At 48.6% G+C, this 26,146-nt stretch overlaps 1 protein-coding gene across 4 annotated transcripts in view; it reads right to left on the bottom strand.

Annotated features, from left to right (window-relative positions):
- NOL6 (nucleolar protein 6) overlaps nucleotides 1-14,347 on the bottom strand; it is a 65,913-nt gene extending 51,566 nt beyond the window's left edge. For 2 of the 4 annotated variants that reach the window (XM_050943546.1, XM_050943549.1), the window contains exons 1-10: nucleotides 13,695-13,795; nucleotides 11,643-11,864; nucleotides 9,919-10,035; nucleotides 9,241-9,420; nucleotides 8,166-8,334; nucleotides 3,149-3,283; nucleotides 2,407-2,570; nucleotides 1,574-1,694; nucleotides 1,037-1,095; nucleotides 645-746 (exon numbers count right to left, since the gene is read on the bottom strand). In XM_050943546.1, coding sequence (XP_050799503.1) covers nucleotides 645-746; nucleotides 1,037-1,095; nucleotides 1,574-1,694; nucleotides 2,407-2,570; nucleotides 3,149-3,283; nucleotides 8,166-8,334; nucleotides 9,241-9,420; nucleotides 9,919-10,035; nucleotides 11,643-11,864; nucleotides 13,695-13,754 — 1,329 coding nt within the window. In that variant the 5' untranslated portion in view covers nucleotides 13,755-13,795. Of the gene's footprint in view, nucleotides 1-644; nucleotides 747-1,036; nucleotides 1,096-1,573; nucleotides 1,695-2,406; nucleotides 2,571-3,148; nucleotides 3,284-8,165; nucleotides 8,335-9,240; nucleotides 9,421-9,918; nucleotides 10,036-11,642; nucleotides 11,865-13,694; nucleotides 13,796-14,094 lie in introns of those variants that run through there. The other 2 variants (XM_050943547.1, XM_050943548.1) reach the window with 2 other exon arrangements.
- Between the last annotated feature and the right edge of the window lie 11,799 nt (nucleotides 14,348-26,146).

The raw sequence follows: 26,146 nt of genomic DNA, 5'->3' as shown, positions 1-26,146 counted from the left end.
CCTTAATTTAACATTAAATTAAAATGCAGAGCCCTCTGGACTGGTGGCCAGGACCCGGGCAGTGAGAGTGCCACTGAAAATCAGCTCGCATGCCGCCTTCAGCACACATGCCATAGGTTGCCTCCCCTGAGGTAGATGCTCATATTCGGATCCCAGCTCCTGTGAAAAGTACCCAGGGTCTCCAATGACCACAAGCAGGCAGAGAGCCTAGTTCCACACGGTCTCTGAAGACAGCACTATAAGCTGCATAGCTAACTCCTGAGCTCATGTCCCAGCATGCTCTACTCTCCCTTGATAGGAAGAGCTCCACCTCCAAAATCCTGTTCCTCTGAGGTCTCTCATCCCAGCATACACAGGGCCTTACCCCGTTTAGCTTTCTGGGCAGGACACAGCACAAGCTGCATCCTTCCTATACTTGCTTGTCTGTAATACACTATGGCTGGGATAGAAAAGCTTCTGACTCTGAAAGGGGAAGGAGCATCCCAGGCAAGTGGACATTGGCTCCTGGTACCAGACAATAGGCCTGTGCAGGACAAAGCCACTTGGCAAGACCAGCCTGGAAACAGCGGGCAGCGGGCGCCTTGGGGAGGAGAGAGAGAGAGGCAGGACTCTATGTGGATGCCCATCAGTAACACTGCCGGTACCTGCTTGTACTTGCTAGCAGTCATGTCGGCGCAGAGATTCACCAATCCGGAGGGGTCCACAAAGACCACGTCGAACGCCTGGTGGAAGTCGGCCAGGGTGGGCTGGAAGAGAGTATGCGGCTTAGCACCCACTGAGATACGTGCAGCAACAGACTCTGCGCCGCCTCGCCCCTTAGAGTAACAGCGACTCGCAAACACGGAGCACAGCCATCCACCTGCGCAGCACAGTGGGCAGGGGGGTGTTTGCATCACTGGACAGAGAAGACGAAGGCGTGGCAGTTAAGTGACTGAGTCAAAGCTGCGTCAACAGCGGAGCCAACAACAGAACTCAGGAATCCCTACCCCGCCCTAGCTACCAGGCCATGCTGCCAGGGGCCACACTTGCTCCTTACCAGCGAGCTATCTGTGTCCTTCAACAGGCTGATCCCAGCTGCACTCAGGTCTGTGGTAGCTGCGAACAAAGAAAGGATCAGTGCTTGTGCTGGGGGAGTCTATCCTACCACACCCCAGGACTGGGCTGTAAAATATGCTCACCATACAGCCATTTAACTCTGAGGGTGAAGCTCTAGGCTGCATTTTGCTGCAAGTTTCCAGACCATCAAATCAACAGAACTGTTGTGGTTTCTCACTCTCTCTCTAGAGATCAAATCACAGGGCATCATCCTGCATTTACCCCAGGGTGGGGGCTACAGGGGATCTGGCTTGTCTTGCTCAGGATTTACCTATCTGCCATAGGACATTTAACTGGGGATCCTACAGGGACAGAGTCATGTCTGTCCTCCAGGCCCCTCCAGCCCAGCCAGGGCTGCACGGTGCACAGAAGTTTATGCACCAGCCTTACACTGTTGGGTTCTAGGCTCAGCTGTGATCCAGGCCAAAGGTGCTGCCAACACCACCTTCCATGCCCCAAGAGCCACCGGGGAGCTCACCTAGGAGCTGCAGAACGCTCCTCAGCACCTGGTAGCCGCTCATCCCCTGGCTGATCTTGTGCTTGGCCAGCAGGTAGGCAACAAGCATGGAGGCCATGAAGCCGTTGAGACACCCAAAGCCCTGTTGGGAGACAAGACACAGAGCTAGGGCAAGCTCCAGGCCTGCCCTGGAGTCACAGGCAACTCCCAGAGCTCGAGAGCACACAGCCTGATTCCCTGCAGTGCCAGGCTCAGCTGAGTAATGATGCCAGCTTCTGCTACCCTTCACCCAGCAGTGCCGGCCCAGGTGCCCGTCTCTTGGACTGCTCCAGGGATCTAAGCGTCTGTCATCTCCCATGGCTCCAAAACCCCTTCCCCAGGAAGCCAGCAGGGGAACGTGCCAGGGCTAGGCGCTGACGCCAGAGATTGCCACTGGACCCTGACTGCAGATAGAGGGCGGGCTGAGGCCTTGCCTGTCCCAGGGAATACCCTGCAGTCCATACTTCCCCAGCCAGGGGAGCAAACCAATTGCTTGGAATAGTCTGAATCGAGCATCATGGGGATGTTGAAGGACCAGGGACCAGACAGCTCAACCTCAATGGAGCAGTAACCCTGCAGACCCTCCATTCCCAGCTACAGAGCACGGACCTGGGGGCAGGAGGGAGTTATTGGAGATCAGCAGGGAGCATACCAGGCTGGTGCGCCTCACACATACCAAGGGCAGAGCGGGCCGGGGACAATGCGCCCCCATCCCCTCCCCACGCCTCATGTGGGAATAGAAGAGCCAGGCCCCACACACCACTGGGGTCGAAGGGGCAGAGCTGAGCAGGCCAGCCCACCCCCAACGAGGCTACCTTGTCAAGCTCCCGCTGATGCAGCCAAACTTTGAGGAGGGCGACTCCATCCCTCATGCCGGGGAAGTCGGCAGCGGCACCGGCGAGGAAGTGCAGGCTGGACTCCAACCCCGTGTCACAGAGGATGGAGTTGTTGTAGTGAGGAGTGGGGGGCTCGGCGGCTCCTGGGGAGGGAACAAGGCAGCCCAACCCAATCAGACGAGTTACCGGCACTTTCAACCCAATCCAACCCTCGCATCCTTCTCAGCAAGAGGCTCCCAGCGCCATGAGGGGCTGGCTGCCTGCAGCAGGGGCTGGCTGCAAGCTCCAGCTGGTGCTGCTTTGTAGCCTCCCCTACTTGCCTTCCCAGTTTTGTAGGGTGGGAGCAGCAAATTGCTATTTCCCCATCGGTGTGGGGGAAGGTATTAGCCAGACTGCAGCAAGCAGGGAAAGGGAACGGAGCAATGCAAAGGCAGACCCTCCGGTGACTTGATGCCACTATCTGGGGCGTACCGAGCAGGATCCAGACAGGCTCCAGCAGGGAATGCTGATGGATGCAGAGACCCTGCAGGGAGGGAGAAACCCACATACAGACTCCCTCTCTCTGCTGCAGGCTCCACCAATCCCACCCTGCAGGAAATTCTGCTCCCCTCCCCCAATGGCCTCTATCCCAGGATCAGCCACGCACCCACCTCCCGCTGAGCTGTCTGGGTGTCCCAGGACATCCCAAGCCACAACGCAGCTCTGCATGTCCCAGCCCTACCTTCTCCGGGGGAGCCCTGCTCCAGGAACCAGGCCGTCCGGACGTTGTTCTTGCTGGGGTGCAAGCGGCTGGGCTTAAAGAAGCCGGCAGGAGGACAGGCGTAGAGCCGGACCGTCACCAGCTTCTCGTCTTTACCTGCAAGCACCATGGGGAAGTGAGGTCAGAGAGAGAGAGTGACACGGGGGGGGGAAGCAACCCAGGAAGGGGCCACCACCCCCTTCTCCTTGGAGGGACGAGAGCACCGGCCTTTCCCTTTCACTCCATAGAGCTCCCAGCTGGAGGATGTGGACTTGAGCCTGAATACGATCTTAGCGGGAGCGGGAAAAAATCCGTTGATTATCCTTCATGTGGGAACGAACGACACGGCTAGTTACTCACTGGACTGTATCAAGGAGGACTATGTCAGACTGGGGAAGAGGCTTAAAGACATCGAGGCTCAGGTGATCTTCAGTGGGATTCTGCCGGTTCCTAGAGCGGGGCGACGAAGGAGTGACAAGATTATGGCGATCAACAGATGGCTCAGGGAGTGGTGTTATAAGGAGGGCTTTGGGATGTACGGTCACTGGGACGCATTTACGGATAGACAACTGTTTGCTCAGGATGGACTTCATCTCAGCAAGGACGGAAATAGAATTCTAGGATGGAGGCTCGCCGACCTCATCAAGAGGGCTTTAAACTAGAAAGTTGGGGGAGATGGTTGGGAAATGTTCGGGAGATCTCCACGCCAGAACATAACCTGGAGAGGGAAGTAAACAAAGTGAGCAGGGATACCCTTGCGGCCCCAAGATTTGATCCAAGGAGGAATAGTGGAGTAGAAACCAGAGTAACGGGTGATGCTGGTGGTAGAAAGCTTGTGCACGACGGGGGAAAGAATGTCACTGACGCCAAACGCCGAAAATTAAAAGGTTTGTACACTAATGCAAGGAGCCTAGGTAACAAGATGGAGGAACTGGAGTTACTCGTGCAGGAAGTGAAGCCGGATATTATAGGGATTACCGAAACCTGGTGGAATAGTACTCATGACTGGAGCACGGGTATTGAAGGCTATGTGCTGTTCAGAAAAGACAGGAAGAAAGGCAAAGGTGGGGGAGTAGCCTTGTACATCAATGATGAAATTAAATGTAGCGAAATAAGATGCGATGGAATGGATAAGACAGAGTCCGTCTGGGCAAAAATCACACTGGGTAAAAAAGCAACTAGAGCTTCCCCTGAGATAGTGCTTGGGGTGTGCTACAGACCGCCGGGATCGGATTGGGATATGGATAGAGACCTCTTTAATGTCTTTAATGAAGTAAACACAAAGGGGAAATGTGTGATTATGGGGGACTTCAACTTCCCGGATATAGACTGGAGGACGAGTACTTGCACGAATAATAGGGGTCAGATTTTTCTGGATGTGATAGCGGATGGATTTCTTCATCAAGTAGTTGAAGCACCTACAAGAGGGGATGCCATTTTAGACTTGGTGTTGGTGAGCAGTGAGGACCTCGTAGAAGAAATGGTGGTAGGGGACAACCTTGGTTCGAGTGATCATGAGCTGATTCAGTTCAAACTAGATGGAAGGATAAACAAATGTAGATCTGCGATTAGGGTTTTTGACTTCTCAAGGGCTAATTTTAAAGAGTTAAGGAAATTAGTTAGGGAAGTGGACTGGACGGAGGAATTAGTGGATTTAAATGTGGAGGAGGCCTGGAATTACTTTAAGTCACAGCTGCGGAGACTGTCGGAAGCCTGCATCCCGAGAAAGGGGAAAAGAACCATGGGCAGGAGTTGTAGGCCAAACTGGATGAGCAAGCAACTCAGAGAGGGGATTAGACAAAAGCAGAAAGCTTACAGGGAGTGGAAGGAAGGCAGGATCAGTAAAGAAAGCTACCTTGCTGAGGTCAGAACATGTAGGGATAAAGTGAGGAAGGCTAAAAGCCACATTGAACTGGAACTTGCAAAGGGAATCAAAACCAATAGTAAAAGGTTCTACAGCCACATAAATAAGAAGAAAACAAAGAAAGAAGAAGTGGGGCCGCTATACACTGTGGATGGAATGGAGGTTAAGGATAACCTAGGCATGGCCCAACATCTAAACAAGTACTTTGCCTCAGTTTTTAATAAGACTAGTGAGGAACCTTGCGATGATGGAGGGATGATAAACGGGAATGTGGATATGGAAGTGGATATTACTGCAACTGAGGTAGAGGCCGTACTTGAACAGCTCGATGGGACGAAGTCGGAGGGCCCGGACAATCTCCACCCGAGGATATTAAAGGAACTGGCGCGTGAAATTGCGAGCCCGTTAGCGAGAATTTTTAAGCAATCGATAAACTCGGGGGTTGTGCCTTATGACTGGAGGATTGCTAATGTAGTTCCTATTTTTAAGAAAGGGAATAAGAGTGATCCGGGTAATTATAGGCCTGTTAGCTTGACGTCTGTAGTATGTAAGGTCTTGGAAAAAATTTTAAGGGAGAAAGTAGTTAAGGACATAGAGGTCAATGGTAATTGTGACGAATTGCAACACGGATTTACTAAAGGTAGATCATGCCAAACCAATCTGATCTCCTTCTTTGAGAAGGTGACGGATTACTTAGATAAAGGAAATGCGGTAGATATAATTTACCTAGATTTCAGTAAGGCGTTCGACACGGTTCCGCACGGGGAGCTGTTAGTTAAATTGGAAAAGATGGGAGTGAATATGAAAGTTGTAAGGTGGATAAGGAACTGGTTAAAGGGGAGACTCCAGAGGGTCGTATTGAAAGGTGAACTGTCGGACTGGAAGGAGGTCACCAGTGGAGTCCCTCAAGGATCGGTTTTGGGACCGATCTTATTTAACCTTTTTATTACTGACCTTGGCACAAAGAGCGGGAATGTGCTAATAAAGTTTGCGGATGACACGAAGCTGGGGGGTATTGCTAACACGGAGAAGGACAGGGATACTATTCAGGAAGATCTGAACCACCTTGTAAACTGGAGTAATAGAAATAGGATGAAATACAATAGTGAAAAGTGCAAGGTCATGCATTTAGGAATTAATAATAAGAATTTTGGATATACGTTGGGGGCGCATCAGTTGGAAGCGACGGAGGAAGAGAAGGACCTTGGAGTACTGGTTGATAGCAGGATGACTATGAGTCGACAATGTGATACGGCTGTTAAAAAAGCAAATGTGATTTTGAGATGCATCAGGCGGGGTATTTCCTGCAAGGATAAGGAGGTGTTAGTACCGTTGTATACGGCGTTGGTGAGACCCCATCTGGAATACTGTGTGCAGTTCTGGTGTCCCATGTTCAAGAAGGATGAATTCAAACTGGAACAGGTTCAGAGACGGCCTACGAGGATGATCCGAGGAATGGAAAAACTGCCTTATGAAAGGAGACTCAAAGAGCTTGGCTTGTTTAGCCTGGCCAAAAGAAGGCTGAGGGGGGATATGCTCGCCCTATATAAATATATCAAGGGGGTTAACGTTAGGGAGGGAGAGGAATTATTTAAGTTTAGTACTAATGTAGCCACGAGGACGAATGGGTATAAACTGGATATTAGGAAGTTTAGACTTGAAATTAGACGAAGGTTTCTGACCATTAGGGGAGTGAAGTTCTGGAATAGCCTTCCGAGGGAAGTAGTAGGGGCAAAAGACTTTCCTGGCTTTAAGACAAAGCTTGATAAGTATATGGAGGGGATGTTATGATAGGATCGTTAATTTGGGCAATTGATCTTGAATTACCACCAGACAGGTCTGCTCAATGGTCTGCGGGGAGATGTTGCATGCGATGGGTACTGAGTTGCTGCGGAGAATTCCTTCTTGGGTGCTAGCTGGTGACTCTTGCCCACATGCTCAGGGTTTAGCTGATCGCCATATTTGGGGTCGGGAAGGAATTTTCCTCCAGGGCGGATTGGCAGGTGCCCTGGAGGTTTTTCGCCTTCCCCTGCAGCGTAGGGCACGGGTCGCTTGCTGGTGGTGTCTCTGCAGCTTGAGGTCTTCAAACCATTTTTGAGGATTTCAATAACTCGGTCCTGGGATAGGGGTTGTTATAAAATTGGATGGGTGGGGTTCTGTGGCCTGCCTTGTGCAGGAGGTCAGACTAGATGATCAGATTGGTCCCTTCTGACCTATGAGTCTATGAGTCTATGAGACATTATCGGTAATGGAGACGATGAATCAACAGAGCTGATAACCCCGCCTAGTCGCCCCTGCCTCCAGCCACCCCAAACTCTCATCCCCGGGAGGAGTCGAGGGAAGCCGCAGAACAACGCGTCTCACTCCCCTTTCCTAGCACCCTCTCCCCTCAACCCCCAATGATCCGTCCATCGCCCCTGGCTCTCCCTTTGCCTGACTCTTGCAACCCACGGTCGACGCGACGCCAGGCAGCGAGCGCCACATCCAGCAACGACGGCCCATCCTAGGATTAACCTGGGCCTTTTCCAGCTGGCCTGGAAAGCGCTATGGGCGCAGAGGGTGCTGCACAAACACTGAAATATGGGGGACCAGATGGGGTGCACCAGTGCTCCATGCAGTGGCATTTCACTGGCGTCCCTACTGTTCTCCGGCCCTTTGTTAATCCAGCCAACCAGACTCCTATCTCCGGGAGGACCCAGGATGACGGTGGAAGGCCCACTTCCCACCCCCAAGTGCTTTGCCTAGGTGCCTGGGTTACTGCCAAAGCCGTTAGCCCATAGAGCAATAAGCACCCAATAGCGTCTCTGCACAGCCACTTCCTGTTGATTACCCTAGTCTGCGAGGCCAGGAGTTTAAGTCCACCTCCCAGAGCGATGCACATCAACGGCGTCTCCAGGCCAGTTTTCTCCCCAGCCCCGTGTCCTGTGCACACAGGTACCAGTGTCAGCCCTTGGACACATCCCTGCCAGTGATGTGGAGGGGTTTGCAGCATACATGCAAACCTGGTATTGCTTGATGTGATGGCGCCACCCGCAGGTCGAGCTATGCAACTTCACTGACGAGGTGAAAAGAGCCCCAGGGATCAGGAGGCCCTAGGGGAGTGAGGGATGGGTGGGGAGTTCACAGACATGGTACCTTGAGGCTGAAGGAGCAGGATGGGCTTGAGATGGTTGCTGTTCATGTACGTGAATCTCACGCTGCCGAAGAGCTTTTCCTTGGAGAGGTGCTGAGCAATGTGGGCCAGGTACAGAGCTCTCTTCCGGTGGTATCTCTGGTTCAGGTTGTCTTTGTCCTGGAGGATTGCCTGAGCAAGAAGGAGACAGAGGAATCATCTCTGATGTTTCCAGAGCCCAGTTCAGCCCAACACACAGGCCCCTCCCTCCACTGCAGACATGCAGCCACCTCTGGGGTAAGAAGGTGACAGCCAGAGAAACAGCACTGCAGAACACAGAGCCATCCGCTCCAGCTCTAACAGTGCCAGCAAACTGCAACCAGCCTGCCAAGCAATAGCAGACCACATGCCTCCTGCAGAGAAGAGCAGAGCTATTCTGCTGACTCACCCTGACAGCCAGCCCAGGTGGGTCACTTTAGCTGAAAGCCAGGAACATAAAAGGCAGAGTGGTTCTGAGAAGTGAGCTAAAAAGAGGGACAGGAAGTCCTCTTATGCAAGTTCTTGGCATATAACCTACTACAAGTGCAGGTGAATGGTGCAAAGGCTTCACCTGCTCTTCGACACAGGTTCAGGAGCAGGCCAAGGGCAGGCCGCATGGTGGCTAAGGAAGCCAGACTGCATCTAAACTCATTGACATTAAAGAAAAGGCCCAGTCCCTACCCAGGCAGAGGACGCAGACAGGAGAAGGGGACAGGTTGTTTCTTCAATTGTGCTGGAAATCAAGCAGCAGGAAGCTTTGATCTGGTTAGACTGAGAGGAGCGGGGACAGTGGAGTCCCCATGGCATGAGGTCCAACTCCCTTAACAACTTCTGTCACAAAGCAAGGCCTAAGACGATAATCACCTGATCGAAGTCCTGAACGGTAAGCCTGGCACATTAGAGAATCCAGGGGCTGCGTGCACTGGGCATCTTTACCCTGTGATAACACTCAGCATTAAGCTTCTATAGGAGAAGACACAGGCCATGGAGCATGGGAGGTCACAGGCTCAGCCGTGGCACCACACCAACCCCACGCCTGCCAGGAACACTTGAACTCACCCGGGGCATCGTCACTGCCATGTCCACGTTGATCTCCGGCTTGATGCACGTGCCCAGCAGGTAGCTCCCCACCACTGTCACTGCGGCTGGCGGCAGGAAGCGGAACTTCCCCTTCACGCTGAAAGGCACCTGGAGAAACGGAACCTTCACGTCCTCTGGGAGCCAGGACTGGTTGGTGAGCTGTGAAAGGTAGGGAGGGGTGAAGGACAGCCCATGCTCCAGCTCCCAGCAGCGGCCGAGCTCACCTAGGTACTAGCAGGGCTCTGCCAAGTGAACTGGGACTCTGCCACCCACAAAAATACTGCTCAGAGCATAAAAGGGGGAGCAGGACCCTGAACCAAAGGCCATAACTCAGTGGCTAGAAATGGGTCCTGCAGGGATCCCCCCGTTCCACAGTCCTCTCTCCTGTATTCTCTGTCTACACATCCCAGCCACAATATCCATGTACCTTACAGCTACAAGGTGGGCACGGCAGGATCTATGAATCCCAGAAACATGCGCCAGAGGGGAAGAGGCAGTACATCCAGCAGGGGTTGGGACGGCTGCACCACTCGGCTGAGTCGTAAACACGAGGCGTAAAACGCAAAGGGCAAAGCCAGCTGGAAGTGGCTCATTGCCAGCACAGCTCGTTTGTAAGAAGACAGCCCCATCACCTCCCCTGGCCACCCCAGGACGTACATCGGTTTCCGGGGTCTCTGGGACAGCCCTCAACAGAGTGTTGATTTCATGGAGGAAGGCATCGATCTTCTGCTTCTTCTTCTCCTTTAGCTTCACCTCCTTCAGCAGCTCCTCAATCTGCAGAGAGAAGGAGGGACCATGAAGGGCAGCCTCAGCAATGGAAATCGATGCGGACTTTTATCCTGCCCTGATGGGGATTCCCAGTCTGGACCAGAGGGCAATGCTCTCCGTAGGGCGAGACAGGGGAACCCCCAGTCCCTCTCAATGACTCCTCTATGCCAGGGAGGTTTCTCCAGCACCTGGACATATGGGGAATATGGTAGCATGATACCAAATACCAAGTGTTACTCTCCAAGCGGGATCCTCCACTGGCCAGTGGTGGTTTACGTCGGTCCCTCTGCTGCTGCTAATTCCTAAGCAGCACTGAAACTTTGAAGTGTCGGCTCCGCTCTTGTCTGATGCCTAGCCCGAACAAACGGATGCAACTGACATGGGTTTCACTGTGGCTGGGAAGGGAAAGAATCCCTGCTACAGCAAAAGACACTGCAGCATCCAGGAGCTAGGGGTAGGTGTGGGCTTGCCCCCGCCCAGCCATCAAGCTGGGGCAGAACATGGCTCAGAACTGCTCCTCTTCAACTGAGAACATTTGAGGTCAGAAGAGATGCTCAGATCATCCATCCTGACCTCCTGTCTATCACAGACCACTACATTTCACTCACTCACTCCTATTCTGAGCCCAATAACTTGCGTGTATACTTTTCAGTTTTCCAGCCAAGGTTCACGTGGGGTTTGAACCTCAGGTCTCCAAGACAGTAAACACAAGGCAAACCGCTGGGCTGTTTTATCTGGCTCTGTGGCCACCTACAATTCTACAGCAAACGCACATTCCCACATTTCCAAATAAAACGTCCAATGCCTCCCCACCCCCAACAAGCAAACGTGTCCCACCCACACTTGAGGCATCCCAGGGCGCTATCCACAATTCCAGGCACACGTATAGCACTCACTCATAAAGTCAGGCCAACGTCCAAACAGCAGCCAAAATCAAGGGCCTCCCCAACCGCCTTCTTCCCCTAAATGGAGGCCCTGATCCTGCAATTAGATCCCCTAGCGCTGAGCCACGACACTGCAGAACCCCAAAAGGAAAAGCAAAATCCAAAGCTCGGGACCGTGAACTTCAGTCGATGCTAGAAACAGGCAGACAGAGAGAGCTCAGCAGCAGTGCTTCTAGCAGGAACGGTCTTGTGATATCACCGTGAAAACTACCATCTCAGGCACAAAATCTATTCAAAAAATTCTCATCCCCCCGCCCCCCAAAATTAAGGCTTTTTGGACCAAAATTTTCACACATTTTTCAGCCAGTGCCACTGTCCACCCATCATGCTGCGGGTGAAGAATCAGAGAATCATTTGTTCACCCGCTGAAAACGAGATCACCCCAGATGAACAAACCCATCAAATTTCTTCCCAGTGCCCCTGCCAGGGGCTCAATGTTGTCATCCCCATTATACAAACTGGAGAGAGGTCAAGGGACTCACTCAAGGTCACAGTACGAGTCGAGGCCAAACTGGGACTGGAGCTTGGCAGTTCCCAGTGCCATAATCCATCTGCTGCTTCCCAAGCCGCCCCAATCCCCAACACACACTCCCGACTGGAAAAAAATCGGGCTACCAGGTTGAATGCAGCATTAAGTAGGTCCTATTTGACCCCCTGGCTTCTTCTGACCTGCAGACGGAGAAGGCTGGAATGGAAGAGGTTCTCAGTCTCCTTCAGTTGGTTCAGCTCCTCGTTGGTAGGTGGCTTGTACAGATCAGCCCGGCTGAGTTTCACCAGTTTCACAGCGTCATCCGGGACTGAAGCCCTTTTCCGTCCCTGGGGTTTGCCTTTCTTGAGGAGTTCCTGATTCTCCTCCTCAGCCTCCATGTCTCCCTCCACACTGTCAAATGCCTGCGATGATAAAAACAAGTCGATTAGAAGCCATGCAGATCTGATCACAAACGCCACTGGGAGAAAGCCTGAGTCACCAAAGCAGAGTCAGTAAGAAACCTCAAGGTTGGGTGGGTCTCAGCCCAGTTCTTAATGGGTAAGTTACCTTAATACCCAAGCCACCTCCAGGACTGGCACCAACAGACCCCCTATATAGTAGTCTCAACAGAAAAGACGAGGACTAAATGGGCCATGGAGACTGAATGAAATTCTCTGCCTTAAACAAGAGGGTTGAAGCAGAGCTAGCATGAGATGGGGAAGCTGTCACTGCCCCAGGAAGATAAGTTACATACCCAATCAGACTATCAAATGTTTTTTACTTCTTACCCAGACTCCTGCCATCTGAAAAGTGCCTTACAAACAAAAACACCATTGGAAGGTCAATAAATCCATCCCCATTTAAAGAGGGGGAAACTGAGGCACTGAATTTAAAAAAAAAAAAAAGTCGCTTCAGACAATCTTCCCTATTACTACTACAGTAGAACCTCAGAGTTACAAACACCTTGGGAATGGAGGTTGTTCATAACTTTGAAATGTTAACATTATGATGGTTGGTTCTTTCAAGTTTACAACTGAACGCTGACTTAACGTGGCTTTGAAATTTTGCTACTCAGAAGAAAAATGCTGCTTTTAACCATCTTAATTTAAATGAAACGCACAGAAAGTTTCTTTACCTTGTCAAATCATTTTTTTATTTAAACTTTCCTTTTGTGTTTTTAATAGTTTAGGTTTAACATTGTACTGTATTTTCTTTCTTTCTGTTTTGGTCTCTGCTGCTGTCTGATTGTGCACTTCCAGTTCCAAATCAGGTGTATGTTTGACCGGTCAGTTCATAACTCTGGTGTTTGAAACGCTGAGGCGCTATTGTACATGTAGCAACTGTGATCGTTACTCACATTAGAGAAAAACAGCAAGGAGAGGTTTTAGCCGGTTTTCTTTCTGCACTGGCCAGCTGTGCATGTTGTGTGCCTGTATTTGGATACCACAGTGCTTGAGCACCTCACATACTTTTAGTGTCTTTATCCACACAAGCCGATGAGGTAGAACAGAGTTGTCATCCCCACAGTACAGATGGGGAACTGCGGCACAGAGAGATTAAATCACTCACCCAAAGGTCACACAGGAAGCCTGGGCAGAGTGGGGAATTGATTCCAGGTCTGGGGCTAGCACCCTAATGGTTGTCTCATCCTTCCTCTGTACAGTACTCTGGGATCTTTCAGAATGACAGGTAATTTTGCATGGACTAGATGACCTCCCAAGATCCCTTCCAGCCCCAGCTCTTTGTAATATGTAGGCCCACATCTAGAAAGGCAATATAAGTTACTACCCATTGCACTCACTTACCAGGATGTTTAATACAGAGCAGAAATGGAGAGTCAAGAAAACCAGTGCTGGGAAGAATTTGGCTTCCTTTATCTAACAACTAATATACACACAGTATCAGCTAACACCAAGGAGGCACTGCAGCCTCACCACACAGCTTGATCTGGGACTTTTCGCGGTAAGCTCCTCTGGGCAAGGATTCGCTTCCTTTGTCCTGGCACAGCTACCGTGACAGTGCCGCATGTGCTGGGCGTGCTAAGTAAACTCCCTGAGCTGTATTTAAACACACTGACCCCACCTGAGCTCCAACCTCAGGATCCCAGAGTGTCCCGCAGCACAACTCGCAACTTCCTTAAGGGTGACTGAGCACAGCAGTCCAATAGCGGGTGCGGGGAGAGAGGGGGTTACTCTGTTCAGGGGCTGCGGGATTTCTCTGTCCCGTGCCCGGATTCATTCACTCCCAGTTACCTCTAACCCACGCCTGGCCGGGGCCTCTCGCACCCATTCGCGCGGCTGAAGAATGAACATTTCTCGTTTAAGGTCCAGGCTGCAAGCAGTGGCAGCCGATCCTCCCGCAGGCCCAGTGACGGGGGCTTTGACCCCCCCCCGGCCAGGCGGGGACGTTAATCCGCCGCCTCCCACCCCCACCAGGGCCGTGTCCCGCCCGGGTTGGGACGAGACCCCGCTCTACCTCCCCCCAGCCGGAAACGTCTCCGCCCAATGGGGGTTGGGAGGCCGCCAGGCCCGAGGGTGGGAACGGCCCAAGGCGGGCTGGGAAGATGGGGGGCGGATCCCCGGCCGGACGGGGGTTGGACCCTTCCTCTCCGGCCAGGGCAGAACGTGGAACCCCGGTCCCCTCCCGCCTTACCCGGTCACCGCCGCCCGCGGCCGCTCTCGGCTTCATCTTCCTCCTCGGCGCCCGCCCGCACGTGGACAGCCCGTCTCGCACCACGTGGAACTCAACCACTCCTGCTGCCGCCGACTCCCGCCCCCTTAGCCGCTTCCGATTGGCTCAAGGGGTGACTCCTCTTCTCTGATTGGCTAATTTGGCCACCCGTGCATTGTTTTCCTCTTAGCCCCGCCCACGGGTGCCAGCAGCCAGCAGCACGTTTGCCTGAGAGAAGACAGACACCTCCCCCCGATTTACGGCAATTTTGCGACTTTGGGGAAAGTTTTTCAGCAGCCAGCAGCGTTGGCCTTCGTGGCGCTTTACGGCAGTTGGGTGGCCTGGCTGGGCAGGGGCTGGGGCCCAGGCCAGTCTCGCTTAGGGGTGGGGTGATACTTGTGGGCTGCTCTGGGCCCCCTTTGAGCCCCCTGTGGCTGCCCTCCAAGGGCTCACCCCAGATCCCTGTAGCCCGTTCTGTCCCCCCAGCCAGGCCCCTGGCCCATCTGTGAGCCGGGCCTCCCTGAGACAAAACAGGGCCTGGGGGAGCTCTAGTGAAGAGCACCTGGCCCCCGTTGGCATAACCAGGCAAGGTTACACCAAGAGGGTGGGGACAGGGTGGTCTGCTCTTCAAAATGGTGCCCCCCATGTGCCATGACGTGGCATGTGCCCAGGGAGCGAGGTCTTGCCGTTCCCAGAAGTGCCAGAGTGTCAGTATTCTGGGAATGCCTATACTTCTGCCTCACCTCCTGCAAGTGCCCACCCTGGTGCTGTAGAGCCAGAGAGTTGCCGCCAATCCCACTGGGCTGGAAGCTGCCCAGCTGGAAATGCCAGCAGCTCTGCTACAATCCTTTATCTGATGCCTCACCTCCTGATAGAAGAACTATAGTCCTGGGCGCCACTGGCAGTGTTGCCAACTCTCAGGATGAATGATTTTATCATTCACCTCATCATATCTGCAGTTTTTCTGGAAGCCTGTGTTCCTGGAGGCAAGTGATTACATGGGACTCTCAGGTTTCCTTTAAGAAAAGCAAGCAAGCAGGTTCCTAGCCTTCACAGTTGCACAAAAAAGGCTGAAAATGTGAACCAAGTCACCCTAATAAAGGTTCAAAAGGCAAAGAAAAAGAACCTCATGATTTTTAAATCAATATTGTGATTTTGGGAGCCCAACATGATTTGTTAATGCTTGGAGTTGGCGATCCTGTGTATAGCCTCACCTGTTTGCTTCAAGCTAAAATTTAGTTGTTATTTGGGACCAGAAAGAGTATGTCTATACTGCAAAAGAACACTCATGGCAGCAAGTGGCAGAGCCCGGGGTTACTGATTTGGGCTCATGGGTCTCAGGGCTACAGGGCTGAAAATAGCAATGTAGATGTTCCACTTGGGTTCTGAGACCCACCTGCCTCGCCAAGTTTAACATTTACACTGCTACTTTTAGCCCCATAACATGAGCCAAAGTCAGTTGACCTGGGCTCAGAATTGCTGCTGTGGATTTTTGTTTTTTTTGCTGTGTAGACATATCCAGAGAACCACCTGGAATTACCCACAGGGGCCCCTAATTTAATCCAGGTGAGATCCTGCAAACCAGATTTATGACACATACTAGGCCTCAATCATTTTCATCAGATTTTCAAGAGAAAAGAATGTTTACAACATGGGCTAACAAATGTATTGGACTCAGATTTTCAATTCAGTATAATCTGTTATGTGATATGGGAGGCATTTGTATCCAGAGGTTAGGTAAGGTTCAGGTTTGGTGCTAAACAAAGGCATCAGGTTGGGTTCATAGTGGATGGTGCCAAATTCTTACCAGAAAGTCTTATGAGATCTTGGCCATATACTGTATAGGAATCTTGCAAGATCAGCTGCAATTGGCAAGATTTTCACCATTCTGGGCAATATCTAAACTGGATCCAGGAAACAGGACTTTTCTGGTTTTGCATCTAAACTGGACTAGAAGCTATATGTGACCCCATAGCAGTGGGTTTGATTTTGGCATCTCAGATCCAAAATGCCTCCCAGAATTCCAAGCACAGAGAGGAAGGATGGCTCAGTTGTTAGGTCCTAGCCTAGGAGACCTGGTTTTAATTCTTTGCTCTACCAGAAACTTCCTGTGTGATCCTGGGTAAGTTCCTTAGCCTTTCTGGGTATGTCTACACTGCAATCAAAGACTCCTGGCTGTGGCTGACCCAGGTCAGCTGGCTCAGGCTCGCAGGGTTCAGGCTGCTGGGCTAGAAATTGCAGTGTAGACATTCAGGCTTGGGCTGGAGCCCAGGATCTGAAACCCTGCGAGGTGAGTGGATCTCAGAGTCCAAGCTCCAGTTAGAGCCCAAACAACTATGCTGCGATTATTATCTCAGCAGCACAGGCTTTGCAAGCCCAAGTCAATTGGCCTAGCCTGAGACCTGGTGCCACAGTGTTTTTATTGCAGTGTAGACATACCCTGTGCATTATCTTTTGCATCTTAGTTCCCCATCTGCGACATGGGAATACACTGCCTTTCCTCAGAGGAGTATTGTGAAAATAGATGCGGTAACGATTGTGAAGTGTTCAGATGCTATAGTATTGGGAGTCAGGTAAGATTTCTGAGTTGAGGAGATTGAGCCTGGGCCATCTCAAATTATGATAGAAACACACAAAAAGTTTAAAATTAGAGGGGAAAGAATTGTTTCTAACGCATACAAAGCTTGAGTCACAAAAATACAGTTGTTACACTGTGCCCATCACTGCATATTTGATACCATGTAGCTGGAACTCAGGATTAGAGTCCACTCAGCAGAATTAAAGTCTGGCATTATATGATTAATGTGGGTAGACATCCCATATCTAACCTGCAGAGAGCACAAAGGAAAGGCTGCAGCAGCAGCAGCCTGACTTGAGTTGGCAAACTCTCAATAGGGCTGGAGCACACCGTGCAATCTGGTCCAATTTGCCCACAATGGGTTTTTAGTGGGGGAAAATACACTGTTAAAATGAATTCATTCTGGGTTAGAGAAAAGACTGAAATAAAAGTCCAGATCTAACCACCTCTGGACATAAGAGCCCAACCAAGCCCTGTGCTCCAGCGAATAGAATATAGAACTAGGAGGCAGAGACTCTGGGTTCGAGTAGCAGCACTTCAGCTGGCTTTTTGGGTGACCTTGGATATCTCACTTAACTTCTCCATGGCTTGGATCTGTAAACTGGAGCTGTGACACTAACAGCACTACCAGAGATGAAGGACCAGTTCCAGGGGCAGGCAAGCAGCATGTTTGCCCTGGGTGCCAACTTCTAGAGTGCTGATGAATAGGAGCCAGGACTGGGAGTCAGAAAACTTGGTACTAGGCCCATCTCTACTATCAACTGCAGCGTAAGCTTGGCCTAGTCATTTTGTTGTTTTCTGTCCCACCCATTGGTTATTTAGATTATAACCTTGGGGGGGGGCAGGACTGTCGTGTGTACAGAACACTGGACAGGGAACCTGGGTTCTATTCCTGTCTCTGCCGCTTCCCTGCTAGGTGACCTTGGGCAAGTCACTTCAGCTTTCTGTGCCTCAGTTTCCCCATCTGTAAAATAATGAGATTGACCTCCTTTGTAAAGTCCTTTGAGACCTACTGATGAAAAGCATTAGGTGAGAGCAAGGCATTATTATTATTAGGTGTTTGTACAATCCCTAACACAATGGGGCCTCAACCTACTGCGTCAGGCCAATGGTCTGTCTAGCCCTGCATCCTGACTTCTGACTATGGCTAGTGCCAGATGCTTCAGAGTCAGGGGAAATGAATAGAACAGGACAATTTCTGTCATCCAGTCCCAGCTTCTGGCAGTTGGAGGTTTAGGGACCTTGGAGCATCGGGATGCATCCCAGCCTGTTTTGGCTAAGAGCCATTGATGGACCTATCATCCATGAACTCATCTAGTTCTTTTTTTAACCCAATTATACGTTGGGCCTTCACAACATCCCATGGCAACAAATTCCACAAGTTGACTGTAGAATTAGGTCGTTAATAACATAAGCATTGGCCAGATATTTTGAGGTGACAAAAATTCCATACAGGCTAATCAGATAGGATTTTTTTCAGATGGCCTCCTCTCTGTATAGTGAACCAAAGCAGGTCCTTAGAGTCAAACTCCACCCAAACTCCAGGGAGTTTATAATCCAGGTCTTCAAACCAGATCCACATTTTCGAGCATGAGTCCTTCCATATTGCACTTAGATTTTGCTAAAATCGATTTGTGGAAATATTAGAGGAAGTGTTTCCAATCAGAAAAATATTCAGGCCTATTCACAACCTATGATAAGGCACCATGAGACAAGAACCTAGTTTTCCACATACAAAATTATTATTAATTTGTATTACAGTAATACCTACAGGCCCCAAATGAGATATTGCTAACTCAGGCTTCTCCAACATATAGCCCATAGGCCAGACTTAGCCTGTATGATATAGCTATGTGGCCTGCATGACACATTCAGATTTTTTTTTTAAGTAAGTTTCTAGTTCGCATTCCTGCAGAGGGAACCTCCTAAACATGAAATGAGAACAAAATGAGTCTGCAGGCAGACTGAAACAAGCTTTCAGGGTGGCTCTTGGGCCTACCCTGTTTATCATTTTTATCAATGACCTGGAAGAAAATATAAAATCATCACTGAGAAAGTTTGAAGATGACACAAAAATTGGGAGAGGGGTAAATAATGAAGAGTCCAGGTCACAGACACAGAGCGACCTGGTTCACTTGGTAAGCTGGGCACAAAGTAAACAGTGTGTGTTTTAATACAGCTAAATAAAATAAATAAAAAATAAAATAAAAATGTAAATGTATCCAGTACAGGAGGACCTTGCTCCTGGGAAACAATGACTGCCCAAGATGAAATTGTATTAGCAGATCTATGTTAGAAAAATTACCAGGTCAGGGGTTTGGCTCAATCAGAGCCAGCCTCCAGGCCTCATCGGTCCACATGAGGGGATGTCATGGAGAATCTCAGTCTTTAGTCCTTGCCTTTGTAAAGAGCATTGAAAATGCAAAGCAATATAACCTGATGTAAACCGAGCGCTAGAGTTGGAAGTTTATCAATGATTTTCCCTAAAGATCTCCGTTCACTCACATTCCCGACTGCAGCCACATAGTGCTGCCTTTTAAGGATAGAGAAATCCTGGTCACAGAGCCTTCTGAGTTTTGTGGGGACATCAGCTCAGTGTATGGCAGTGGGAAGCTACTGACATCACCCTGGTCTACAATCTAGCTCAGCAGGGTCTTCAGGGCAATGGCAACTGTTTGAGTAAGGTGGGAGCAGGTCTGCAGTAATTAACGAATTAACACAGGGAAACATGCTTCAATGATTGGGAAGAATGCATCTGTTTGGTCCGTACCAGTGTTTATATTCTGTATGTGCACTGACCTTTACAAGGAAGCTAATATTACAGCTCTGATTCAGCATATTTTGACCTGCATTTTTTTTTTACCACTCCTTGATGGTAGTCTTACGTAAGTCAGTTTCCGACTCTATTTTCTCTAACCTTAAAAAGAGATCCTGGTAGTTTTAAATCTCCTGCCAAGTGTTCATTGCTTCCTAGCCAGATCGTTTGGGTAGTATTGCCATGCGCTGTTTAAAAGCTGCTGTGTTTCACCCTATTCTAGCCTTGGGCAGTGTCACTGCTCTGTGTCTCAGTTTACCCATCTATAAAATGGATATAATATTGCCTACCTCGCATGTGGTGCGAGCATTAACCATGACCAACTGACACAGTGCTGGACACCATATATCCCTGTCTATACTGATTGCAAAGTTGTGGTCAGCATCGTGTTAGTTAACACAGCTCCTTGAGTCCACGTTCTAACTTGATGTCATGTTCTAGTGAGGGCAAGGCCTTGGAGTTATCCTTGTTCTCCTCTTTCAGCTTCATCAAAGAGGCACTAGTGGAAAAGGAGGAGCTGGATTCAAAGAGCCAAGAGTTATGCTGTGTCTACACTGGCACTTTTGTCACTCAAACTTTTGTCATTTGGGTTGTGCAAAAACACACCATTGTAAGGTGCCCTGTGTAGACATAGCCCGGCTGCTTCCAGGAGAGGACATAAAGGATTTGAAAGGCTGGACTTTGTTCTTATATATCCTTTGTCTTTCACCGTTCTTTAGATGGCGCCATAGCACTGACGATATGGAATGGCAGAAGTGGGCGATGAATGATGATATTCACGTATATTATAATAATACTTGGGATTTATGTTCGTGATAGGGTGTAAACCCCACACAGAGGCGGATTATGGTTCTGTGGAGCCCTGGGCTGGAGCAAGTGGGGGCCCCTCCCCACCCTTTCCCCTTGCAGTCCTCGCCCTGCCCCTCCCTGGAGCTCCTGCTGGGGAAATGGGGTCAGGGCACAGGGGCTTGCCCCACTCCACTGTGCACTCCTGATGGTGTACGGGGTCAGGGAGTGCCAAGCAGGGCACGACAAGCCCCTATGTCCTGACCCCACTCCCCAGGAGGAGTGCTGAGTGAGCAGGCCAGGGTGCGGGGGCACCCATTTTTCCAGGGCCCCTGTGCACAGGCCCTATTGGCCTAGTAGCTAATCCATCACTGACCCTTGAAGGTATTCAAGTGAGCCTGAGAGGCCAATTATGGTACCTGGCTGCACCTGGTAGGAGAACCAGGTTTAACTAATCATGAAGCCCAGCAGGGTCAGAGTGGGCTGGTTAGTATAAAGTCAGGAAACTGAAGGTGAAAGAGAGCTTGAGAGGTGGGGCTTGGGGTGGTACCTGGCTAGTTTGGCTGAGAGCTGGGGCTTGGCACTCTGGGGTGGCTGAACAGAGCTGGAAATACAGATGGAGAGGGGAAAGGCTTGTAGTTATGTTGGAAAATGAAGGAGGAGAAGCAAGGGATGAGGAATAGCTTCAGAGTAGGAAGCGGGGGTGGGAGGATAGAAGAAGAGGAAGCAAACAGATGAGGGGGGAAGAGGAAGAAAGGGAACTGATATCTTCTTTATCTAATTCATAGCTGAAGATATGAGATGTGACTCCTGTGAAAACAGTGGGCTAGATTAGGTGAAGTATCAGCTCTATTAAGAGCTAAAAGAGTGCAAGGTGGAGATCTATTAGTAGAATGTGCACATAAAGGACAAGCTAAGAAACTTCTTAAACCTATGATTTTAGGGAAAACTAAAGTAACTTTCCAGCTACCTAAATGTATGATGGAAGCCAAAGGGATAAGGTATGGGGTTCCCCAGGCTGCAGATGAAATGAAAAGTGGTATAGTGAGGACCAAGTGCTATTTGTATGATTAATTAGCAGGAGCCAGGAAGAATACAAAAACCATCCACAGTCATCTCAATACCAGATAAGGCTAATAGAGATCTACTCCTCTAGGTTAAACTATATATCCTGGCCCTTGGAGATGTTAGAAAGGTCTCGGTCTTAGGCAGGTGGCGGCTGTCTGTAAGGGGTAAAGAAGACGGGGTAAGTGTGGAGGGGAATGTTTGTTTGAGCCCTGTGTGGATGAAACAAAACTAAAATGCGGCAATCATGGAAATAAGCTGCATATCAAGTGTGTGTGACAGCAGAATGAGCTAGAGAGATACAATTAAAACTACCTACAAAATATCCTATGCAGAAGCTGTAATAACCTTAGTCCCAGATTTGGACCTTAGCGTCCAAAATATGGGGGTTAGCATGAAAACCTCCAAGCTTAGTTACCAGCTTGGACCTGGTACCTGCTGCCACCACCCAAAAAATTAGAGTGTTTTGGGGCACTCTGGTCCCTCTGAAAAACCTTCCCTGGGGACCCCAAGACCCAAGTCCCTTGAGTCTCACAACAAAGGGAAATAATCCTTTTTCCCTTCCCCCCTCCAGATGCTCCTGGAGAGATACACAGACACAAGCTCTGTGAAACTACACAGAGTGACTCCCCCTCTCTGCTTCCAGTCCTGGAAACAAAAAGTACTTTCCTATTCCCCCAGAGGGAATGCAAAGTCAGGCTAGCAATCCAACACACAAATCTCCCCTTGATTTCTTCCTCCCCCCAATTCCCTGGTGAGTACAGACTCAATTTCCCTGAAGTAAAGAAAAACTCCAACAGGTCTTAAAAGAAAGCTTTATATAAAAAGAAAGAAAAATAAGTACAAATGTTCTCTCTGTATTAGATGATACAACACAGGGTCAATTGCTTAAAAGAATATTGAATAAACAGCCTTATTCAAAAAGAATACAAATCAAAGCACTCCAGCACTTATATTCATGCAAATACCAAAGAAAAGAAACCATATAACTTACTATCTGATCTCTTTGTCCTTACACTTGGAAACAGAAGACTAGAAAATAGAACTACTTCTCCAAAGCTCAGAGAAAGCAGGCAGGCAGACAAAAGAAAAAAAACAAAGACACAGACACTCAATTCCCTCCACCCAAAGTTGAAAAAATCCAGTTTCCTGATTGGTCCTCTGGTCAGGTGCTTCAGTTGAAAGAGACATTAACCCTTAGCTATCTGTTTATGACAGCTACCAAAACATAGTCACAGCGGAATCGGGAGACGGAGGAGCATGTCAGTGAGGGAAAAGAGCTACTGGTACAATGACATGAAGATCAACAGTCCTGGACTGAGGTGTCCATAGAAGAGGTTTTAGAACTAATGGATAAATTAAACAGTAAGAAATTACCAGGACCAGATGGGATTCACTCAGGAGTTCTGAAGGAATTCAAATATGAAATTGCAGAACTATTAACTGTGGTATGTAACCTATCATTTAAATTTGCCTTTGTATCACATGACTGAAGGATAGCTAATGTGGCACTCATTTTCAAAAAAGGCTCCAGAGGTGATCCTGGCAATTATAGGCCAGCAAGCCTGACTTCAGTACCAGGCAAATTGGTTGAAACTATAGTAAAGAACAGAATTATCAGACACAAAAGTGAACACGATTTATTGGGCAAGTGTCTTTTGTAAAAGGAAATCATGCCTCACCAATCTATTAGAAGGCTTTGAGGGGGTCAACAAGCATGTGGATAAGGCTGATATAGTGCACCTGGACTTTCAGAAAGCCTTTGACAAGGTCTCTCTTAAGCAAAGTAAGCAGCCATGGAATAAGAGGAAGGGTCTTCTCATGGATCAGTAACTGGCTAAAAGGTAGGAATAAATGGTCAGTTTTCACAGTGGAGAGAGATAAATAGCTGAGTCCCCCACGGGTCTGTACTGGGACTAGTGTGGTTCAACATATTCAGAAATGATGTGGAAAAAGGGGCAAACAGTGAGGTAGCAAAGCCTGCAGATAATACAAAACTACTCAAGATAGATAAGTCCAAAACTAACTGCAAAGAATTTCAAAGGGATCTGACAAATTTCAAAGGGATCTGGGTGACAAAATGACAGATGAAATACAATGTTAATGAATATAAAATAATGCACATTGGAAAACATAATCCCAACTATACATACAAAATGATGGGGTCTAACTTAGCTGTTATCGCTCAGGAAATAGATCTTGGAGCCATTGTGGATAATTCTCTCAAAACATCCATTCAATGTGCAGCAGCAGCAGTCCAAAAAGCTAGCGATGTTAAGAACCATTAGGAAAGGGATAGATAAGAAGACAGAAAATATCACAAGCCAAGTATATAAATCCATGGTACATCCACACCTTGAATACTGTGTGCAGTCTGGGTCACCCCATCTCAAAAAAGATATATATTAGAGTTGGAAAAGGTCAAGACAAAATAAATGATTACGGGTATGGGACAGCCTTCATATAAAGACAAATTAAAAAGACAGACTTTTCAGCTTGGAAAAAAGTCAACTAAGAGGAGATATGATAGAGGTCTATAAAATCATGACTGGTGTAGATAAATGAGTAAGGAAGCGTTATTTACTCCTTCACTTAACTCAAGAACCAGGGTTCACCGAATGAAATTAATAGGCAGCAGGTTTAAAACAAACATAAGGAAGTATTTCTTCATACAATGCACAGTCAGCATGGAAGTCATTTCCATGGGATGTTGTGAAGGCCAAAAGTATAACTAGGTTGAAGAACTAGATACATTAATGGAGGATAGGTCCATCAATGGCTATTGGCCAAGATGGGCAGTGATGCAAAACCGTGCTCTGAAGTGTCTTTGGCCTCTGTTTGCCAGAAGCTGGAAATGGGTGACAGGGGATAGATCATTTGAAGGTTGCAGTTCTGTTCGTTCCCTCTGAAGCACCTGGCATGCCACTTGCAGAAGACAGGATACTGGCTAGATGGATCATTGGTCTGACCCAGTATGACTGTTCTTATGGGTGAAAAAGACGGTCTGAGAAAAATTTAAACTCTTTAGTCATGGGAAATGAAACTATAGCTGGATAGTTGTGGATTTGGAATTATACAATAAAACAAAGAGCAAGACCATCAAATATGAAAACCAAGATTTATGAGTTTATCCATGGCAAATGGAGGCAGAGTGGGAAGGGAACAGCCTTTTGTATCCCTGAATTTGGAATTAAGAGATCTATTAGACTATCCAGTTTTATGGTCATTGTGATGGCCAAACTGACGAGCCGACTGTTGGCATTGACCTGGATACGGGATGTATGACCAACCGTGATTGGTATCCTATCAGTTGGAAAGAGAGCCTGGAACAGCAGGAATGACTTCATCAGTGAAATATTGTTCCCAGCTATGGAGCTAGTACAATTAGATATACACATAGTAATAGTATGGATGCTGGCACATCAGGGCAATGAAATGACAGATAAATCATGAAAAATGTGTGGGTTTTTTTTTTGTTTAAAGAGAGAGGCTGATTATAAAGATCCCTCTGAGTAAATAGGACTTCGAAAGTTTGGTAAAGAGAAAACTTAGGAAGGAATGGCAAAAATTGTGGACCAAAGAGGAAAAAGTTGTATGAAGGTTGTATGAAATTTGTCCTAAACTTGAGAGTAGTGGCACACTTAATAGCTATGACAGAACTGAAGTAACTGTATTTAGAGGGGAGGGATAACTCAGTGGTTTGATCATTGGCCTGCTAAACCCAGCGTTGTGAGTTCAGCCCCGGAGGGGGGTCACTTAGGGATCTGGGGCAAAATCAGTATTTGGTCCTGATATCAAAGGCAGGGGGCTGGATTCAATGACCTTTCAGGGTCCCTTCCAGTTCCATGAGATAGGTATATCTCCAATGCCTTATATATTAAAAATGTACACACTTGGACTGAAGTGGAGATGGACATAGGAGACGGAAGTGTTGAGAGTCTCTGGGTTAGGCTAAAAGGGGTAAAAAACACAGGTGATGTCGTGCTAGGAGTCTACTACAGGCCACCTAATCAGGTGGAAGAGGTGGATGAGGCTTTTTTCAAACAACTAACAAAATCATCCAAAGCCCAAGATTTGGTGGTGATGGAGGACTTCAACTATCCAGATATATGTTGGGAAAATAACACCGCAGGGCACAGACTATCCAATAAGTTCCTGGACTGCATTGCAGACAACTTTTTATTTCAGAAAGTTGAAAAAGCTACTGGGGGGAAGCTGTTCTAGACTTGATTTTAACAAATAGGGAGGAACTTGTTGAGAATTTGAAAGTAGAAGGAAGCTTGGGTGAAAGTAATCATGAAATCATAGAATTTGCAATTCTAAGGAAGGGTAGAAGGGAGTATAGCAGAATAGAGACAATGGATTTCAGGAAGGCTGATTTTGGTACGCTCAGAGAGCTGATAGCTAAGGTCCCATGGGAATTAAGATTGAGGGGAAAAACAACTGAGGAAAGTTGGCAGTTTTTCAAAGGGACGCTATTAAGGGCCCAAAAGCAAGTTATTCCGATGGTTAGGAAAGATAGAAAATGTGGCAAAAGACCACCTTGGCTTACCCTTGAGATCTTGCGTGACCTACAAAATAAAAAGGCATCATATAAAAAATGGAAACTAGGTCAGATCACGAAGGATGAATATAGGCAAATAACACAGGAATGCAGAGGCAAGATTAGAAAGGCAAAGGCACAAAATGAACTCAAACTAGCTATGGGAATAAAGGGAAACAAGAAGACTTTTTATCAATACATTAGAAGCAAGAGGAAGACTAAGGACAGGGTAGGCCCACTGCTCAAT

This window comes from Gopherus flavomarginatus, chromosome 3 (assembly GCF_025201925.1).
Source record: "Gopherus flavomarginatus isolate rGopFla2 chromosome 3, rGopFla2.mat.asm, whole genome shotgun sequence".
In the NCBI taxonomy this organism is placed as follows: Eukaryota; Metazoa; Chordata; order Testudines; family Testudinidae; genus Gopherus; species Gopherus flavomarginatus.
This window is presented reverse-complemented; position numbering and strand designations above follow the sequence as displayed.